This window comes from Perognathus longimembris, chromosome 3 (genome assembly GCF_023159225.1).
Source record: "Perognathus longimembris pacificus isolate PPM17 chromosome 3, ASM2315922v1, whole genome shotgun sequence".
NCBI classification, from domain to species: Eukaryota; Metazoa; Chordata; class Mammalia; order Rodentia; family Heteromyidae; genus Perognathus; species Perognathus longimembris.
The window spans coordinates 112,625,695-112,645,090 of record NC_063163.1 but is presented as its reverse complement, the minus strand read 5'-3'; the positions used below and the strand labels follow the sequence as shown (position 1 = coordinate 112,645,090).

The 19,396-nt window shown below is 40.5% G+C and overlaps 2 protein-coding genes across 6 annotated transcripts in view; one reads left to right on the top strand and one right to left on the bottom strand.

Annotated features, from left to right (window-relative positions):
* Btg4 (BTG anti-proliferation factor 4) overlaps positions 1–18,164 on the top strand; it is a 73,485-nt gene extending 55,321 nt beyond the window's left edge. For 3 of the 5 annotated variants that reach the window (XM_048343815.1, XM_048343816.1, XM_048343813.1), the window contains exons 3-6: positions 14,796–14,978; positions 15,447–15,581; positions 16,095–16,293; positions 17,663–18,164. In XM_048343815.1, coding sequence (XP_048199772.1) covers positions 14,806–14,978; positions 15,447–15,581; positions 16,095–16,293; positions 17,663–17,911 — 756 coding nt within the window. In that variant the 5' untranslated portion in view covers positions 14,796–14,805 and the 3' untranslated portion in view covers positions 17,912–18,164. Of the gene's footprint in view, positions 1–3,327; positions 3,457–14,795; positions 14,979–15,446; positions 15,582–16,094; positions 16,294–17,662 lie in introns of all 5 variants that reach the window. The other 2 variants (XM_048343814.1, XM_048343817.1) reach the window with 2 other exon arrangements.
* On the bottom strand, positions 728–2,571 carry Hoatz (HOATZ cilia and flagella associated protein). The gene is made up of 4 exons (XM_048340748.1): positions 2,271–2,571; positions 1,708–1,793; positions 994–1,064; positions 728–787 (listed from the first exon to the last, which is right to left on the bottom strand). Exons 1-4 carry the CDS (start codon positions 2,519–2,521, stop codon positions 728–730), a joined length of 468 nt encoding a protein of 155 aa, XP_048196705.1. The 5' UTR covers positions 2,522–2,571.
* Positions 18,165–19,396: the final 1,232 nt, after the last annotated feature.

Sequence of the window (19,396 nt, the reverse complement as noted above, 5' to 3'; positions counted from 1 at the left end):
AAGAAGCCAGGGACAGTGCTCAGGCCCTGAGTCCAAGGCCCAGGACTGGCCAAAACAAACAAACAAACAAACAAAAGTGCCAAAGAAGTTGACTTCTAGTTATGTTTTATTTATTGAAAATTATGCCTTTATTTATCCCTATGAAGTTCTGGCATAAATATGCAGTACATAATATCCTAAAAACAAAAGAAAATACTAATTAATTACCTAATTTGGAGGGATTCACCAGTACTCTGCAGAGTGAATTGTTGTGATCAGTAAACCTAGGTGCCTTGTTCTGTAATTTATGTAGAATTTCTGATACATCCTTCACAGAGTTAGCCAACATTTTCAGTGATTAAAGATACTAAGCCCAAACAAAAGCTTCTGTCTTTGCTTTACAGTTCAGGAACAACTCCAGGAAAATATTTTAGCCATGAACCAAGCAAAATGTTACTATAAATCACTGTATTAATTGTTGAGTTAAAGTCTGTGTCTATATCATGAAAAGCAAACAAGGAATGTTGCCAAAAAGAGACCCACGCTCAGTCCATTAGGCTACACTAAGATGTTTAGTTGAACAAGTCTCAATGACAGGCTCATTTTTCTGATCATTTAATTTTGACCTATTAAGATGATTCTACAAGATTTTTTCCTAGTCTTATAACTTGTTTGTTATTAGAATATTCTGTATGGTTTGAGAGCATAATGGAAAATTTGAATCTATCTTTCTTTATTTCTCCATTTTCTATTTTTCTCTATTTCTCTGATTCTGCTTTTCATATGCATCCTTAGGCTTTAGAAGAGACTAAGAATAGCCAAAGTATAGAACTTTTAATTCTACAGAATTTTAAATTTTTCAATTCAAATTCAAATAAAGGTTTTTCTAAGTTGCTATATGAGAAACAAAGTTTATTTCCATGTGTCAAAAAATAATGCCCCCAACACCAATAAATAAAATCCAAATTATTTAGAAATTTGATGAAAATAGAAAGAAATGATATATGGGCCTACCATTTTGAGATACTTTTCTTTTTCCTCATATTCCTGCTGTTTTTGGGCTTTAGCAAGGATATCTTCATTTTCTAGAGGAAATAAAGTCAAATTCACTTGGAAACAGTTTTTTTTTTTTTTTTTTTTTGCCAGTCCTGGGGCTTGGACTCAGGGCCTGAGCACTGTCCCTGGCTTCTTTTTGCTCAAGGATAGCACTCTGCCACTTGAGCCACAGTGCCACTTCTGGCTGTTTTCTGTATATGTGGTGCTGGGGAATTGAACCCAGGGCCTCATGTATAGGAGGCAAGCACTCTTGCCACTAGGCCATATTCCCAGCCCACTTGGAAACAGTTTTAGGATTCTTAAATAACATCAGTGTAAAATTATATGTTTTTAAAGAATAGGAAGATATATAGGAATACATGCTGTGTCTTGAACCTTGAACTAGATTTATAAACAATTAGAGATTGAATTAGTTAGTTGTTGATGAGTAAGTCTGAGTGGAGACAAGTAAAGATCCCTTAGGAGAAGATATGTGTAGAATCAGAGTTCCAATGTCTACACTTCTTTCAGCCTGTTATAGAAATTCAGGCATTGTCCTCCAGTATATAGTGTGGTCTCTAAGCCAAGGCCTAGGAACACAACCCAGATGTTACAGCCAAATGTATTGGGCCTAGTACTCATTACCCATTTCCTGAAGAACTGAACATTGAAAAGCATTAGTTTGATACTTACTCATATTCTCAAGGAGAACAGACCGGTCAGGATTTCTCTCTAAAAAATACAAATGGGAAGTAAGGAAATCATTGGGAAAGACCAAACTATTAAAGAATTAAAGGTATCTGAATGTTTTAGAGGTATAAAACTTTCTACCTAAACATTATACCTCTAAAACATTCTAGGAGTCTATATGGGCTTATTGGCTAGTGCACTTGGTTCCTAAAGTTGACTTGCCTTCAATTTTCTCTAGGGCTTTCAAGTTTGAACTCAATTATCCAAGTAAAATATCCTTAAATCACCTTTTAGCCAAACATACACTCTCTGTTTGGATCATTCCATACTGTTGTTTAAATAGATGCCATCATTTAAGAAACATTGAGCATGTAGTTTTAGGTGATCCTTTTTGGGTGGAAAGGTCGCTGGAAAGTTTTAGTAACTATGTATTTGTATAGACACACTACCACGTGTGAATGAGTATCTTTTACACATTTGAGATGCAAGTTTCTTCTTTGAGCAGTTTCTTCTGGAACTGCATCTGATCTTCTCCAGGTGGATTAGAGCGCAGAAGAAATGAGTGCTAGGAGTAAGTTTGGGGGTACTCACCAGACAGCGTGGCCTTAGAGGTCCCGGCCACTGCCAGCCGCTGGCTGCTGCCTCTGCTCAGCACTAGCTGAGACTCGGTGGGGGGGTACATGGAAGCCCCAAGCCAGAACTGCTTAGCTAAGCTGACATCCTGCTCAGAGCAGCCGGCAAATACCAGTAATCCAGGGGGGCAGATTTCCTGGGGCTCCTTTGGGCTGCTTGGACTTCCTCTGGGCTTCGTTTCCATGGCAACTCAGGACGCTTTCCCCAAGCTCCGTCCCCTTCTCTCCTAGTCCCGCCCCCTCTGAAAAAAAAGAAACAACCAACCGCCAAGCTGGTAACAGCCACTACTGGAAGCCCTTGGTTTTGAGAGTAGGTATTGGGGTTCCCCACCCCCCCCCACCCCCGCCCCGGCAAGCTTGTGACCCATCCAAAGCCCACTTCCGCGGTGTCCTAAGGCTTCAGGACCAGCCCAAGCCTTGGCCTCGAGCCAAAGCATCAACTTTGCGACGTGTCCCGTCCTGTCCCTGTCGGGGAAGCCAGCGAGGGAGCAACTTTAGCCTCTTGTGTCCTTAACCAGCCTTCCCTTCTCAGTCAACGCAGTCATACAGTGACACTGGAGCCTTTCTTCCGACCCCTTTCAGACAAGAGTGCTCAGTATCACACAAGGCACGCCCCGCGGGGGGGGGGGGGCTGCATAGGTCGAGAGGTCCGGTAGGGCCGTTGAAGCCTATAGTTTCCAACTGTATTCATACACATATATTTTTTTGGAGGGGTGTGTGTGTGTGACACATCTCCCATCTTTTGTGACACATTTTAGGCAACTGGACTTAAAAAATCTTAACTGTATTTGTTAATCATTCCCACCAAAAGTTGCCTACAGTACAACCATCCTAAATGGTGACTTATACTATCTAAATGGATGGGGGGTTTCTTCATGCAAAATTATGAAAAATGTCAACGTATCACTAGTGGTGGTGAATAGCTTTCTCCAGACTTTGTTAATCTAAGGAACCATTTAACCCTTTCGGTGATTGCGATACATTTTGGCAGGAGCTGGGCTTGAACCTCGTGATGCCAACTTTGGAAAGAAAGACAACACGCGGTCATCTCCGTAATCGATGGTTCGCGGCCCTTTATTCAAAATGTTACAACATCGCATCACAAAGATCATTTCCCCATGTGTAGGCATACTGAAAAAGACGCAGATAGGTACATATTATATACATTGTATATTTAGCAGCCACATGCTAGTTTTGTCTTTGTTGAGCCTTCCTCTTCTCCCAGACCCATAGATGTTTGCGCAGGCCGGCTGGGTTGGACGAATCCCAATCTTTTTACCTGGCCGTGTGGTTAGTGATTGGTACGATTAGCAATCAGCTAACTACACTGCCTAGTAACTAGACTCACAGAAGGAAAGAAACAAAACACACCAACCACCACCTTGCAGCTGGGTGTCTCCATTCGTTGTGACTGGCAAAGGCACTGGTTAATTTGTGGTTCACTTTTCGTTGAGGGCTTGGTGGATGAATAGACCCTACTACCTAAGGGCGCCAGACAGTAACCGCAGTGACTGTCCACGAAGGGCTTCTCCGCCGCTGATGCTGTGCCTTGTTTTGATGGCAGTGGAGTTAGTGATTGTAAGCACCGTAGTACAATCAGCTAATTACACTGCCTACAAACCGAGCACCGGGCGCCCGCCGCTCGCTGCAGCAGCTCCCGGATGGTCCGCAGTGCCAACGTGATGTCCCCGAGCTCCGCCGAGTCGCCATCTCCCCCCACCCCACCTACCACCACCACCTTGCACCCCATCCCTCCATTTCCCAGGGCCGGGGGTCCCGAGGATGCCCCGGGCTCAAGGGCATCTTGGCCAGGCCCGCACGGGCAGCGGGGGGGGTGCAGCCTGGGTGGGGTGGGGGGGGTGTCCCACAGCCATCCAGCCATCCCTCCACCCCAGGGCCGCGCCTCCGACCCGGGGTGACTCCCCCAGAGTGCTGGGCTCCCCCTTCCAGGGGTCTCCTCCCCTCTCGGGTTGCCTTCCCTCGACTCCTTCGGGCCCCACTCCCACTTTCTTACACCGGGGCTGGCCGGCTTCAGAAACCTCGGCAGCTGCTTAGCCCCAACCCCAGCCAGAGCCGGCTCTCTGCGCCCGTGCGCCCCGCGGCTCCGACCGGCCAGTGACGCCGGCGGCGGCCAACCGCCCTTGGAACCCCGGGGGCCGCGGGGGCGGGGCGGGCGCGCGGTGGGGGCGGGGCGGGCTGGGGGAGGGGAGCCACCCGAGGGGCCGTGGGCGGGGCCCGGTTGGGCCTCCTGGGGAGAGGCCCCGGCTGGAGGCACCGATTCTTGAGAAGTTTCTCGGTCGGGTATAAGGAGGGGCAGAGAGTTCTTTCCTCTCCCCCACTGGCCCAGACAGAGGTCCCGCAGCCCTCCCCCCCTCCCCCCCCAGTGTCCATGGCCCTTCTGCTCAGAAAACAGTTTCCCCGTCGCCTCACAGGGGAGGCTTGAGCTTTCCAAAAAGGGGTGTGCCTGGGGGGAGTCCCTGGCCCTCAGGCCTAGAGAATCCCATCAGCCAGAGCTGTGCCTTCCGCTGGGATTCGAACCTATTCTCTGACTGGGCCATGCCAACAGGTGAGGGCTAGTTCTTCTCGGCAAATGGGGAGGCTGTCCGATTGTGAGATCAAAACTGACTCTTTTTTTTTTTGAGGACAGCCATGGCTTTAGACTCTCAAGGTGAGCCTTAGGCACAAAAAAAAAACGAGTCCTACTTTGAACACATATTCGTTTAAATAGCAACTGTACGTTTGACACAAGGACATTCATCCTACCTGCTTGAGTTCAGTTCTAGGACAGTGTAGGTGGTGATGCAGTATTCACTCATCTAAACAGTATATAATTACCAAACTGTGGACTTTAATAAAAGTAGACGGGGAGGGGGGGTCAATGGGAACTGTAATAGGTCAGAAAGGTAAGATTTTAGTAGAGCCTTTGTGGATGTGTGTGGACGTGCACGCGGGCGTGTGTATGTGTATGTGTGTTGGTATAGGGGCTTGAACTAGGAGCCCGGGCACTGTCCCTGACTAGCACTCCATTACTTGAACCACAGCTTCACTTCAGGCTTGTGGTTAATTGGAGATAAGAGTCTCACAGACCTGCCCTGGCTACCCTTGAACCACGATCCTCAGATCTTAGTCTACAGAGTAGCTAGGATTATAGGTGTGATTCACAGGCCTGGGCTTGACTAGAGCCCCAAACCAAGAGTCCATCTGGCGAGGTTTGTGAAGACCTGAGCCACATTGTCTTCTAAGAGTTACATTTTCCTGTGCTTAAAAATTTCACATCAAATTTGTATTTGGAGTAGGTTGGGCAAGGAGACAATGGCAGGATTTCTGGGTGATTGTTACTAATATTTCTTTCTACTTTTACTTTAATGAACGAGTCAGGAGAGGATAATGGATATTCTCTGATTCCATCCACACTTTATGGAACTCAGTTGGAAGTAGTTCCAGTAGAATGATCTTGCTTCATCCAATAAAATAACAACATTCATTATTGACACTAAAGGCTTAGCTCTAAATTACTTTCTCCAAAGGAAAACTTCCTATCTATAAACTAATTCTCTAAATCTAACAATTATCTCCTGAATGTAACTACTAAACTGAGAATAGGAGTCAATGATCCCGATTGTTCATCACAAATTCCAAACTCAAACTCTAAAGACACAGGGAGAATTTCCTAAGAATGAGTTTTGAGTAGGCTACAGTATTATCTTTGAATATGAAAGATGACATGTTTCTTTTTTTGGCCAAAGACATAGCTTTGTGAACACCAGAGTGAAGAGAAAGAAATCAAAGTAACTGAAGTGTTAATTGTAAAATTAGCTCATGGGAGACATCATTCACAAATAACTGTGTTTTCTACTAATTCATCCTCTATTTGAGAGAAGCACAATGTTATAGCAATACATTCTATAAATTGTTCACATGCATTTAAGTGTACATATATGAATAAAACAAACTACAAATAACCCTCATTCCCCTAACAATATGCAGGCCTATAAATTTCATGACGTTATAGTTCTAGAAACAATTCAGTTCTTTCTGTTAGTCCTTTTCACCCAGTATGATATTTAATCCTTCTTCTTAGTTGATGTTTCTTTAAAGCTATTTTAGTTGCATCTTAAATAATCTTACCTGAACTGGATTGCTGCCATCCAAGATGGTGATTACATTAGATGCCTTGAAAATTCAATTTTTAAAACTTTCTTCAAAGGGAATAAAAAAAAAACACCTATATGAAAATCATCAATCAAGTAATTTTTAAATACAACTTATTTAGTATGTAGTACAACTAAAAAAGTAAACTAACGACAAAAATGTGTGTAGCCTACTTTAGTTTGGGGGGAAAAGCACTCTGTTTTTAGGGTTGCTGTTGATTCCGCCTGCAGTTACTAGAGAAACTCAAAGGATCTCATTGCCTCTGTGGGTCAAGTCTAGGCATGCCTGGAGACCAGGGAGACCCATGATTTAATCTAAGTAGGAATGCTTGTGGTGTTTAAAATGTCCAACAGAGGATCACATTTATTTTAGACAGCACCAGGAAGGCACCTTTCAGGGGAATTGTTTACTGTTTATTTCTGGGCGTTTGGTGATCAGGGAGATGGGGAAAGAGCTCTGAGGTGGTAGGTTAGTGATTAGTAAGAAACCAAGAAGAGTATCTAAAACAAATACTTTTGACTCTAGCCTTAGCAAATTTGTATTGGCTTAATTTCTCACTCCTAGATAAAAGACCAGGATGATGGGAATTGGGAATTACAAAAGGTGGAGACAATACTCACTCCCCCGCCCCCAAACACAAACTATCTGAATATTTATCATCTTCTGATATGGAAGGAAAAAGTTAATAATAGGATTGATTAGAAATTACTAGCTTCTAGCAGATTAAAATAATTATTACTGTTGTTGTTATTTTTTTGTTTGTTAGGTTTTTGGTTCCAGAACTGGGCCTTGAGTTCTCATTTGGCTTTTTCAATCATAGCTGGCCCTCTAGCACTTAAGACACGCCTCCACTTCTGGCCAGCTTCTTTTTAAGGAGTTTTGAGTGAATAATTTATCTTAGGAAATCTAAAACCGTGTTTTAGTTTTTATATAGATCATCAAATGTCAGCTTACCTTATTAATTTCATGATAGTATACTTAGGAACTAGTTTATATGTTGAAGCAAGACTAAATTGAAGTCAATTTTGTGCCTTTGAAGAACTAGAAATCAATGAGGCTGTTGAATTAGGAAAGGAGATATTCTTCTGAGCTAAAATGAACTGCCAGCACTTTTTCCAGTCCCGTACTTCTGGCTCCATCTCATTGTACTCTCATTAGGAAGAGTGCCCTGGATTCTTAATTAACTTCTTGCTTATATTTATTGATCAATCAATACTGTTGCTTTTAGTTAAAATGTTAATTTATCTTTTAGATATGTCAGAAATATATATATAACAAATCAGGCTTCATAAATTCAAGAGGCTGTAGTTCTTATTATGGCTTCTGAAGTAGAAACAGAATGTTGCTTATTTTCCATCTTTAGAGAATAGTCTCAAAGTGGTCTATGGAGGGATAGACAATTTGTATGCATACACAATTAGTTATGATAGTTAAATTACTTTAATCCTATTAATACCTTATAAGACAGTAATATATGAATTAATGTTCATATAATATTTGTATTATTAATGCACCAATGAAATGCTATACTATATCACATATAAATATTTTGAGTATAAAGATTGTTAGGTTAGGAAGTGCTTCAGAAATCTTTACTAGTGGAAGCTTCATTATCACCAGCATTTAGGGAAAAAGATAAGGAAATTTGCCTAAGACAGGGATAGGGAGAAAGCTGCATGAAAAAAGTGGAATTGAACTGAGTCTAGAAGAAAAAGTGTGACAAAGCTGAAGAATGGATGTCCTTAGTAACAGGGCAATTTATGACAAAACAACAACAACCAGAAAATTCATGTTGATAGTAACATACACAGCCAAGTAGGTGTGATGAGCATGTCTCCAATGGAGGTTAGAGAGGCAGGCAACTAGGGGATAGAACTTAGAGACCCTGGGCTGGGAATATGGCGTAGTGGCAAGAGTGCTTGCATCCTATACATGAAGCCCTGGGTTTGATTCCTCAGCACCATATATATAAAAAAATGGCCAGAAGTGGCGCTGTGGCAAAAAGGAAGCCAGGGGCAGTACTCAGGCCCTGAGTTTAAGGCCCAGGACTGGCAAAACAAAGAACTTGGAGACCCTTACTGTTATGTTAATCCAGGGAGTTTTAATCTCATTTTTAGTGTGTATAATAAGTTGGTTGTTTTATGCAGGTTGAAGCAACATAGATTAGAAGCAGCAGAAGAGACTGAAAATCAGTTCAGGAATGTATTTTAATAAATCTTGGTATGAAGTGATGTGATATAAGAAATATGAGATGAAGAAGAGAGACTCTGTGAAAAGAATTGTACCAGAGCTGGCAAATGGTCACAGCAAAGAGACTGACTTCTGGTTTTCAATGACAAGTAGAGGGATGGAGAGGGGTAAACATAGCCAGAGGATAATTATGATGAGTTTAAGTCTAGACATGTCTAGTTCTAGGTTATGGAAGACTATGGTAGTGGTGGAGGAGTTAGATAAATGAAGCTGGAGCTCTGGAAAGAGGCCAGAACTGGAGAGACTTACCCATTTTCTTAAAGTGATAGTTGAAGTCATAGGGATGGATGGATTTTCTCCACAGGAGCTACAGTGACCTATTCTTCATCAGCCTGTGCTATTTTGCCCTTCCTGCCACTCCTACCTTCTGGGTAAAATGTTCCTTATTGTCTTAATCCTTCCTCTATCCTAACTCCTTTTAAACTTAATATATTCACCGTACAGTTACATCTTTTATTAGTAAAAAATACTATTCTGCTATACTTTCATTGTATTTTGAATTCATCACTTAATTATAATAGTATAGAGTACTGATATATCAATTTCACATTTATTATATTAGTGTAGTGATTGGTATATACATACATATATACATACATAAACATATTTCCTACAGTCAGAATGATTTTTAGTGGGTTATCTTGATTACTAACTTGAAAATTTGTTATACAAAGAAAGTGGGAGAGATGCTCTTCATCCTTCAAATTTAAGCATTTTCTCTTCTAAGTTAAATACAAGGTTGACTTCTAATGGCCCCAGTTGAATCTTCTTTGAAATGCTCTTTCAATGAAAACCACTATCTGGGTGGTTAGTGACCAATGAAATTCAGTATTCTTAAAATCTCTCTCAACGAATCATTGGTTTTTTACACTGGCTTTCCTACTGAGTTCTTTAATCATTTCAATGATAAATTATTCTTGTCACTGCTTCTAGCTTTTGTGTGAGTTGTGAGCCTTTCAATCTTAGCCTCCCACCTTGTATAGGATGACAGATGCACCTCACTGTGCCCAGCTATGGTCTGAGAGGGGATCTCATACTTCTCTGCATGTATTGATCTTGAATATTCACTTTCTTTCTTTCTTTTCTTTTCTTTTCTTTCTTTCTTTCTTTCTTTCTTTCTTTCTTATTTTTTTTTTTGTGCCAGTCCTGGGCCTTGGACTCAGGGCCTGAGCACTGTCCCTGGCTTTTTTTTGCTCAAGGCTAGCACTCTGCCACTTGAGCCACAGCGCCACTTCAGGCCATTTTCTGTATATGTGGTGCTGAGGAATCGAACCTAGGGCTTCATGTATACAAGGCAAGCACTCTTGCCACCAGGCCATATCCCCAACCCCTTGAATATTAACTTTCTTGATTCCAGCCTTCCAGGTAGCCACCAGCACTTGGCCTGAGTATCCCATTTTTTGAAGTGTGTATTATAACAATCACTGGTAGACACATCATTGTTCCTTCTCTAGGTTATAATAAGCCTCTGGAAAGGAAAAATTGTGTGTTTCTGTTTTACCATCTCAGTATCTCAAAGTGTTTAATGTGTAGTAGGTGATCTATGAGTAATCAGTGAGTGAATGTTAATAAAAACAGAAAGGACTGCTGGACACTGGTGGGTCATACCTGAGATTTGAGATCACAGTTTGAAGCCAGCCAGCCCTGGTAGAAAAGTCTGTGAGACTCTTATCTTCAGTTAAGTACCACAAAAGCTGCAAGTGGAGCTTTGGTAGAGTGCTAGTCTTGAGCAAAAAAGCAAATGGACAGTGCCTGGACCCTGAGTTCAAACCATAGGACCATCACCAACCAAACAACTAAACAAAAATTTATTTTACTGCAGAAGGGGTGATTTAGATCGGGTGCTTGAAATCATCATCAACATGTAACTAAGTAAGTCTTGTGTGATGTTTACTTTCTATTTCATTGTTCTTTCCTGAAATCTAAGTACATTGTTATTCTATTATACCGTTTATACCACCAAAGGCCTGCTTGGGCCTGTTGGAGAAACTAATGCTAGGAGAGGGCTCGAAGATTCATCAGTTAACGTACCTCATGAACTGTAAGTGCAATGGAACAATATATCATCTGGAAAGGTGAAGTGATGAAGGAATTATTAAACACCTGGTATCATTAATTTATTAATGTAAATGCAAATGCTAGTAGCTTCAAAAGGAAAAAAATGTGTATTTGCTAATGTATATGTTGCCTTTAGCTAAGAAGCAAGTTTGTGTGTTTGTTGGTCCTAGGGCTTGAACTCAGGTTCTGGGTACTGTCTCTGAGTTTCTGTGCTCAAGGTAGTGATTTTTAAGCTGCAGTGTCATTTCTAGCTTTTTGCTAGTTAATTGGAGAGAAGAGTCTAAAGGACTTTTCTGCCTAGGTTGGCTTTGAACCACAATCCTCAGATCTCAGTCTCCTGAGCTGCTAGGATTACAGGCATGAGCAACTAACAGAAAATTTTATTTCAGCAATATGCAGCAAACTGTCTTGATTCTTAGTTTTGTCAGTTCTAACATAGTTTTTTTTTTTGCAAAAGATACCCCAGAAAATTGTTAAAAAGATGAACATAAATGATGCAGTTTTATCATCATAATCTTTTTGAAACTTAAAACATTATTGAGTAATCAAATGTATAAAATATAATTTAAAACCCCCTTGATGGCTAAGCAACATCTAAGTGGTTTTTTTTTTAATCTTTGCCTCACATTACAATCAGTAAGAAAGCTTTTTTTAAAAAAAAATCTTGATGCACAGATTGTACTCATTACCAATTTAATCAGAATGTCAGGAGCCGAGCTGTGATTCCAAGTGTAACAGTTTGGGAACCCCTGAAATGAAGTATGGGAAGGGGAAACATAAACAGCTGAAATAAAATATTGTGAAGAGAGATGATGGTTAAGGTCCCAGTTCTGGGCATACGGTATACATTTGAATACTTCCTGAATTGACCTAGCCTTAGGTCAACCTTAAATTGTTGTTTATAGATATCAAAGTACTCAGCCATCCAGCTTGATAGTCTGTAACATTTACTATTTCTCATATATCTCAAAAATCAAAGATATTATTATGGTCTGGACAGCCTCTAGTATCTGTATCCCATCTCAGTTCATCACTGCTCAGAGTTCTAGTGATCACGTCACTGCACCGCTGGTAGGGAGCTATCTAGATCCACATTCTACAATCAATAGTCATGAGGTAGTTAGTTATTCCAGCCTACAAGTGAACCCAGCTCCCAAATCCTATTTTAGACTCCAGGTACTAGCTGTCTTAGACTAGGTTCCTTAAAATAGATTCTGAGAAGTTAGTTGCATATGAAGAGTTTATTGAGGAGTGCTCTGGAGAGTACACTTATAGGTAAATGAAGAAGACACGATGGGACCAAGGGAGAGGTAATCAGTGACTAAGTGGGAACAGAGGCCATGGCCTATCGATGGAAAGCTGTCCAGATGTAATGAATGGCTCTTCAGAATTGTTGAAAGTTGAGCCAAAGGGACCAGGTTTTTATATTCTAACATTGGCTTGTCAATGGCCTTGGAAAACGGGAATAACTTCAGGCCAGACAGTTCCTTAGGCCAACAGTTTCTGAGCTATAAGTACCTGGTATTTTTGGCTGTTGGACCTGAAGTGGTACCATAGGAACTATGATTGTTCACACTGACTTCCTTGAGTTAACAGGGGCTCATCATGTTGACTTATATATCTTTTGACACGACCCATTGTTGTGGTTGTTTTGCTGCTTTGTTGTAGTTGTTTGTTTTTTTAATTAGTGTCTCACTATGTATCATAGGCTAGCTTCAAACTCAAGATCTTCCAGCTGCTCCATGCTGAGTGCTTGTTAGTCACACACTCTACCCTTTTTTACTTTAATTATATTTTGAATCGTGTCTCATTTATTCCCAGGCTGACTAGAACCTCAATCCTCTTATACGTCCTATTTTAGCTGGGATGACAGGTGTGAGCCACCACGCTCAGCTTTTGTTGGTGGAGGTAGGATCTCCCTGATTTTTTTGCCTAGTATGGCCTTGAACTACAACTTTCCCAAATCTCTCTGTTTCTCAAGTAGCTAGGGTGATAGGAAGGAGCCACTGTGCTAGAAAATAAAAATCCGGCGAAGATACTTCCTATTAGGATGTTTTCTTTTTAAATGGGAAATGGCAGAGGCCACAGAATGAGTGGTAGATTTGTTCATTGGTTCTAGGCCTTTTCAGTAGGCATCTGAGGTTGACTCCTAGAATACTGAGTCAAGATAGTGATGTTTCGCATTGGTCTGCACTACTGGAGCACCTGAATATTGTGTACAATCTTCCCTTTCCAAACTCCAGGACAACATGCACTTTGAAAGAGGATTGCTGACACAGCTAGTATTCAAAACATCACATGTAGAGGAGGATTAGATACCACCTACTACCATATCCTGTACAGTTCCAGGGGAAAATCTAGGCGGCATGTGTAGAAAATCAAAGAGGTAGACTTGACTGCACACAGGAAGAAAGAACTAATTGGTATTTCGAGCTTTTTTTAGAAAAGGGATGGATTTCCTTGAGAGTGAATTCTTTCTCACTATTGAAGAAACTGAGTGACCACTAATTATGGGCTGTTAAAAACTTACATATATCAGTGTGGAGGCTTTTAACTTTTAGTAGGTATTAGAATCATGTAGGGGCATTGTTAAGTGCTCATTATCATGTCTTCCCTTCAGCAGTCCTGGGGTAAGGCAAGAATCTGCATTATTAGCAAGCAACCCAAGCAGCAACTGACTCACCCTTGGAGGACTAATAAGACTAAATTCAGATCTTGTCCTTTTATTCAACAAATAAATAATTTAGTAAAAAATCTGTGTGGTCAATATAAGGACCATAACAGAAAGTGGTCAGGTCTTGTTAAAGATTCAAGACAAAAAGGCTATGTTTATTTAATGATCTTTAAGTAGTTGTACAAAGGAATTACCTTTCAACAAAGCAGTTTATCAATACAAAGCATCTTGACCAGTGTCACACCTTATTATGTGGGTAGAGTCAAGAGATAAAACTATGGGGATGATAGGATATTAGGACATGGAGGGAGAAGGTCTAACTTCTTTGTCATTAAAGATGAAATTTTAAAATAGAAGATACCAATCCAAATTGAAAATCTTAAAACATTAAAAAAAAACAAACTCTAATAGGGGCTGTATGTTCAAGTGGTAGGGTGCCTACCTAACAGGCTTGAGGCCCTGAGTTCAAACCCAAGTAGTACAAGAAAGAAAGGAGAAAGAAAGAGAGCAAGCAAGCAAGAAAAAGGAAGGGAGGGAAGGAGGGAGGCGGGGAGGGAGGGAGGTGGCAGGTAGGCAAGCAGGCAGGCTGGCCAGGCAGGCAATGTAGTAGAAAACAATAGATCTTATGTGAGGTGGTGATTTCTAACTTCCATTTGCCACTCTTCCATATGCCAAAGATCCATTTGATGGAATCCTGGAATTGCTGTGAGCTTACCCTAATGGCTAACACCTGTGTAACATTCATCACCAATCAGCCTTTAGAGCCTTGGCATATATAAACTGGAGCCTAAACCTCACAAAACAGGTGTGGGCAAAAGCTAGTAACATAAAATAGCGTGTAGCTGGTTAACTGGCCTACTTTTTGTGGGAACTAAGATTTTGTTGGCAGTATACTACCTATTTGGTTAATCTTCAAGTGTGCACTTTGGCAAGCCACATTTTCAAACTGCTGTCACCTGAAATGTTTTATGTTTTGTAAGTATGTTTTTAAAAAAACGTTGGTTAGTGTAATTTACAGCCCCACATTAAGCTGTTTGATACTTAAGTTGCATAGTAATATTTCTCTAATGAGTTAAGTTTTTAAAATACATTTTTTTTGCTCTAAAAAATGGGTGAGTTGAGGAATTGGTATCCTCCACTGCTTTGTTGATTGACAGTGTTCATGTGCTTGTTTAGTTCACTAAGGATTTATTTCCAGCAAATTATTTGTTTTAAATTTGAGGGATACAAGACTCCCAGTGGCAATTTTATATTGATAGTAAATTCAACTCTTGTTTCTATGTGGCTTTTATTCTTGCTTCTCACGGCTTTGGGTCTCTTCATAGACTGTGAATCATGAGAGATGAAATTGCAACAGCAGTTTTCTTTGTCACAAGATTGGTGAAAAAACACGAAAAACTGAGTAAACAGCAAATGGAGGTCTTCGCAGAAAAGCTGATGACGGTCTTGTTTGAAAAATACAGAGGCCACTGGTATCCTGGATGCCCTTCTAAAGGGCAAGCATTCAGGTAAGAGCTGGCCCATGACAACGTAACAGACAAGAACCCACAAGCAACCACACCTGCTGGAAAAAAATGTGATGTTTTTGTTGTCTGTATACAAGTAATGAAAGTTTTATGGGCTTACATTCATTTGTTTGAATATGGACTTGAAAGAAAGAGATGTGGTAAATGACAATGTAGTTGAAAAACAATAGACCTTATGTGAGGTAGATCAGATGGTTTTTAACTTGTGTTTGCCATGAAGGATATGCTGAGCATCCGGTCCCATAATTGTGATGTAAGCATACAAAACTCATTCTGAGTCACTGTACCAAAAGTTGGATGTTTGAGTCCTGCTTGTAAGGAGAGAGGAAGGCGGGGGAGAGAGGAGAGCAAAGAGGGAGTTGTGGTATTGGAGTAGTATACCCACAGTATGATTTTCTAGCTCCAGAATCCTGATCATGTTTTCATTTACTTTCCTTTTCTACCCCCAAGGTGTATCAGGATAAATAATCCAAATAAAGAGCCCCTTTTAGAAAGAGCATGTGCTGAGAGTAATGTGAATTTTTCTCACCTGGGACTTCCTAAGGAAATGACCATATGGGTGGATCCCTTCGAGGTCTGCTGTAGGTGAGTAACCTCATAGTTTATGTGCTCCTAAAATCTTTAAGGTTAATCGGTTCTCTGTGTTGTTGTGAAAGATGATGTTCCTAAGCCTCCATTTAGCAATAAGGACACTGCTTGGTTAAGATTTGTAGATGGTGACCTCACAGATCTCTATTAGGAGTGAATGGAGAGGCAAGTGCAAAGGTTTTTGTAGACTATTTGCAATGTGACTTTAATCACTGCACCTTATTGCAAACTTGCAGACAAACTTCTAAGTACTGTAGGCAATATCAAGATGGAAAAGGAAGTATCTACTGTAGGGACAATTCAGTCTATTGAACCAGAAGAAACTGTTCTTCATCTTTTTTAGAGTAATCTACCAAAATAGCTCTCACAGAATATCTTTACTGATTCTAACAGTGTGGTAGCTGAAGGTAATAGTGTCCTTCAATTTGCTTTTATTCTTGACCTATTCTGTTTAATTGTAAAATTGGTGTGAAGTTGAATTCCTAATGAATAATTTCTTTTCCTACTTAGGTATGGTGAGAAAAACCATCCCTTTACAATTGCTTCTTTTAAAGGCAGATGGGAGAAATGGGAACTGTCTCAACAAATCAGTTATGCTGTTAATCGAGCCACATTAGATTACTCCTCTGGTACTTCCTCTGATGAAGAAGGCGGTAGCAGGGAACCTCAGGCCATTCCTAAAGTCATCAACCCCAAGAGCATCTATCAGGTCAAGTGGTTCCACTTCTCTATACATCTTTTCCATTCTAATTCTAAAAAGGATCTCCTCACTGTGGAAACAAGAAAAACAAAACATGGGGAAGAGGGAAGCTAGTAAAGAAAACACAATGATAATGTTTTGCAAAATCTTTTCTGTGCCACAACCACATACATAGGACCTTATATGATCTTGTTTCTTCACATGATATTTTAAACACACAGGTTTACTTTGACTTAAATTCTTTCAGATTAAATATTAAGATTAGTGGGTTTTTTGAGGGGGGTTGCTTGCTGTCAGTTTGAAACAGGCTCTTCCCAAATAGTTCAGCTTGGCCTTGAACACACAATCCTGCTGCCTCACTGCCTTCATAGGTCAGAAGGTATTTTTGTTTGTGTGTGGGGTTTTTTGGTTTTTTTTTGTACTGGGGATCGAACCCAGGACTTTGCACTTGCTAGGCAAGTGCTTTGCCACTGAGCTACATCCCAGCCCCGGTCAGAAGGTAATTTGATCCCGTGTATTACTGGCTAATAGTTTCCTCTGGTTCCCTCCCCCTTCCTCCCTCCTTCTTTTCCACTTTTCCTCTTTGATCTTTTTTTTTTGGTCAGGAATAGTACTGGGACTTGAGTTCAGGGTATGTGTTTTTGCTCAGTTTTCTTTTCACAATTGGCTCTCAACCATTTGAGCCACGACTCTAGTTCAACTTCTAAAATATACATATACATATATACATATACACCCATTTGTCGAAAACTATAAAATATTTGTTCTCTATTCTTAGATTTAGAAAGCCTTTTCTATCTAAGGATCAGGTCTATAGTAGCTTAATTCTCTCTTTAATAGCAGTGTCTTTTCAATGTATGGTCTATAAAACATCTGTATCAGTCATATGGCATATTTACAATAAATGTTCCTGCTCTTAACCTTTAGGGATCAGCATTAAGCAGTTTTGAATTTGTCTGGCAAGAGTCAGGAGGGAATTAGGTAACGGGAAAATACAGAAATATGCATGAATTTGAAATAAAATTTTTTTTTTTAAGATTTTAGTTGGAGAATTAGTTTTGCTTAAAGTTATAAAGCAACTTTACTTAAATTTAGGGTACATAAAATGCTGCCCAAATTTCCAGATAGTTACTTTCTTTCACTTCTATTAATTTGTACTCCTCGTGTTTTTGAAAGTCTTCTGAGCTGTGGGTTCATATTTATTTCGTATTTTTATTAGCTCATATTATTGTAAAGTATTGTGATATTTCCATACGGTTTCCAGATATGAATATATTTTGATCATATTCACCCCTCTTTCTCTGAGTTCATATTTCATAGTTAGAGCTAGATATTAGCTCTGTGTTCATTATATATTCTCTCTCTTTTGTTTTTTTAGGTTGACAACTTCAAACAGTCCTTCCAACCTTCATTCTTCATCCCCTATAGAAAGAGAATGGTGGGCGGCAGTCTGGGCCTCCTGGCCAATGTCTACCGTGCTGCCTATAGGAACCCTAAGAGTCACAGGCCCGCTGCCGTGCACAGGGTAGACAGGTACCACTGGGTCAACACAAGTGATAATGCAGGGGCGGGGCATGCACTGCGGCAGGCCAGAGGAGAGGCTCTGTGTGGCCTAAAACGAAAATGAGTCTAAGGTTGAGAGGACTATGAAACAGAAAAAAAAATAACATTCGAACAAGAATGCAAATAGTCCCCTCACACAGGTCATGACTGTTTTTAGTTGTACTTTTAACTTGCGTACTTTTATATAAAGTTGATGTGATGCTACTAAATGGCTCGGCAAGCTAACAGAATGGAAATATTGACTTGTGATAAATTCAATGAATTATGAAAAGTAACAGTTTTAAATAAACGCACTGTGCTTTTAATACCTTCCTAGAGCTTTTTTTTTTTTTTTTTTTTTTTTTTTTGCAAGAAAGTTGTAAAAGTTTGTTTCTTCATGAGCCATTGTTTTGAAAGTAGATTTTCATATAGGGAAGACTGATACTGATATTATATTATTCTAGTTTCAACTTTCTTACCTGGCTTCTATTTTTGTAAGTCCTTGTGAAAATTACTTTTATTTCTTTCCTAGTAAATTGGAGATGAGAGTCTCATGGACTTTCCTGCCCCAGCTAGCTTTAAACTGAAATTCTCAAATCTCAGCCTCCTGAGTCGCTGGGATTACAGGTATGAGCCACCAGGGCCTGACTTGAAAAGTAGTTTTGCGTGTGTGTCAGTCCTAGGGCTTGAACTCAGGGCCCAGGTGATGTCCCTGAGCATTTTTTCTCAAGGCTCATGTTCTGCCACTTGAGCCACACCTCTACTTGCAGCTGTTTTTGGTGGTTAATTGGGGAAAGAGTCTCTTCCTGCCCAGGCTGGCTTTAAGCTGTGATCCTTAGTTCTGAGACTAGGACTTGAACTTAGTACCTGATACTTTTGTTCATTGGCTGGTGTTCTACCAACTGAGTCATGCTTCTAGTCCCCTCCCTCCCTTTTTGCCAGTCTTGGGGCTTGAACTCAGCGCCTGGGCGCTATCCCTGAAGTTCTTCTTTGCTCAATGCTAGCACCCTACCACTTGAGCACTACTGCTGGCTTTTTCTGTTTATGTGGTAATGAGAAATTGTTTGTTTTTTTTTTTTTTTTTGGCCAGTCCTGGGCCTTGGACTCAGGGCCTGAGCACTGTCCCTGGCTTCTTCCCGCTCAAGGCTAGCACTCTGCCACTTGAGCCACAGCGCCGCTTCTGGCCGTTTTCTGTATATGTGGTGCTGGGGAATCGAACCTAGGGCCTCGTGTATCCGAGGCAGGCACTCTTGGCTATATCCCCAGCCCGGTAATGAGAAATTGAACCCAGGCTTCATTCATGCTAGGCAAAGCACTCTAACACTGAGCCACATTCCCAGCCCAATTCCTCTTCTTTATTCTTCCCTTTATTTCTTTTGTTTCTTTCCCATGATTGTTTTTAATTTCTGTCAATCATTTTGATTCTTCCATTCTGCCTAGTCTATTTTTACCTTATCTGTTAATTCTATGATATTTTAGATTTTAATTAATGGTTTTCTCTATAGTCTTATCCTTCTTAGATAGTCTAATGTGCTTCTGGATGTTTGAATCAATGTTACTGCATGTTTTT

Excerpts from the sequence above, each read along its gene's own strand:
- Hoatz (XM_048340748.1), bottom strand. The coding sequence starts at position 2,521 with ATGGAAACGAAGCCCAGAGGAAGTCCAAGCAGCCCAAAGGAGCCCCAG. Across the intron at positions 1,794-2,270 it reads TACCCCCAAACTTACTCCTA|TTTGGTCTTTCCCAATGATT; the intron begins GCACTCATTTCT and ends ATTCTTTAATAG. Across the intron at positions 788-993 it reads AAGAAAAGTATCTCAAAATG|TCTCTTCTAAAGCCTAAGGA; the intron begins GTAGGCCCATAT and ends GGCTATTCTTAG.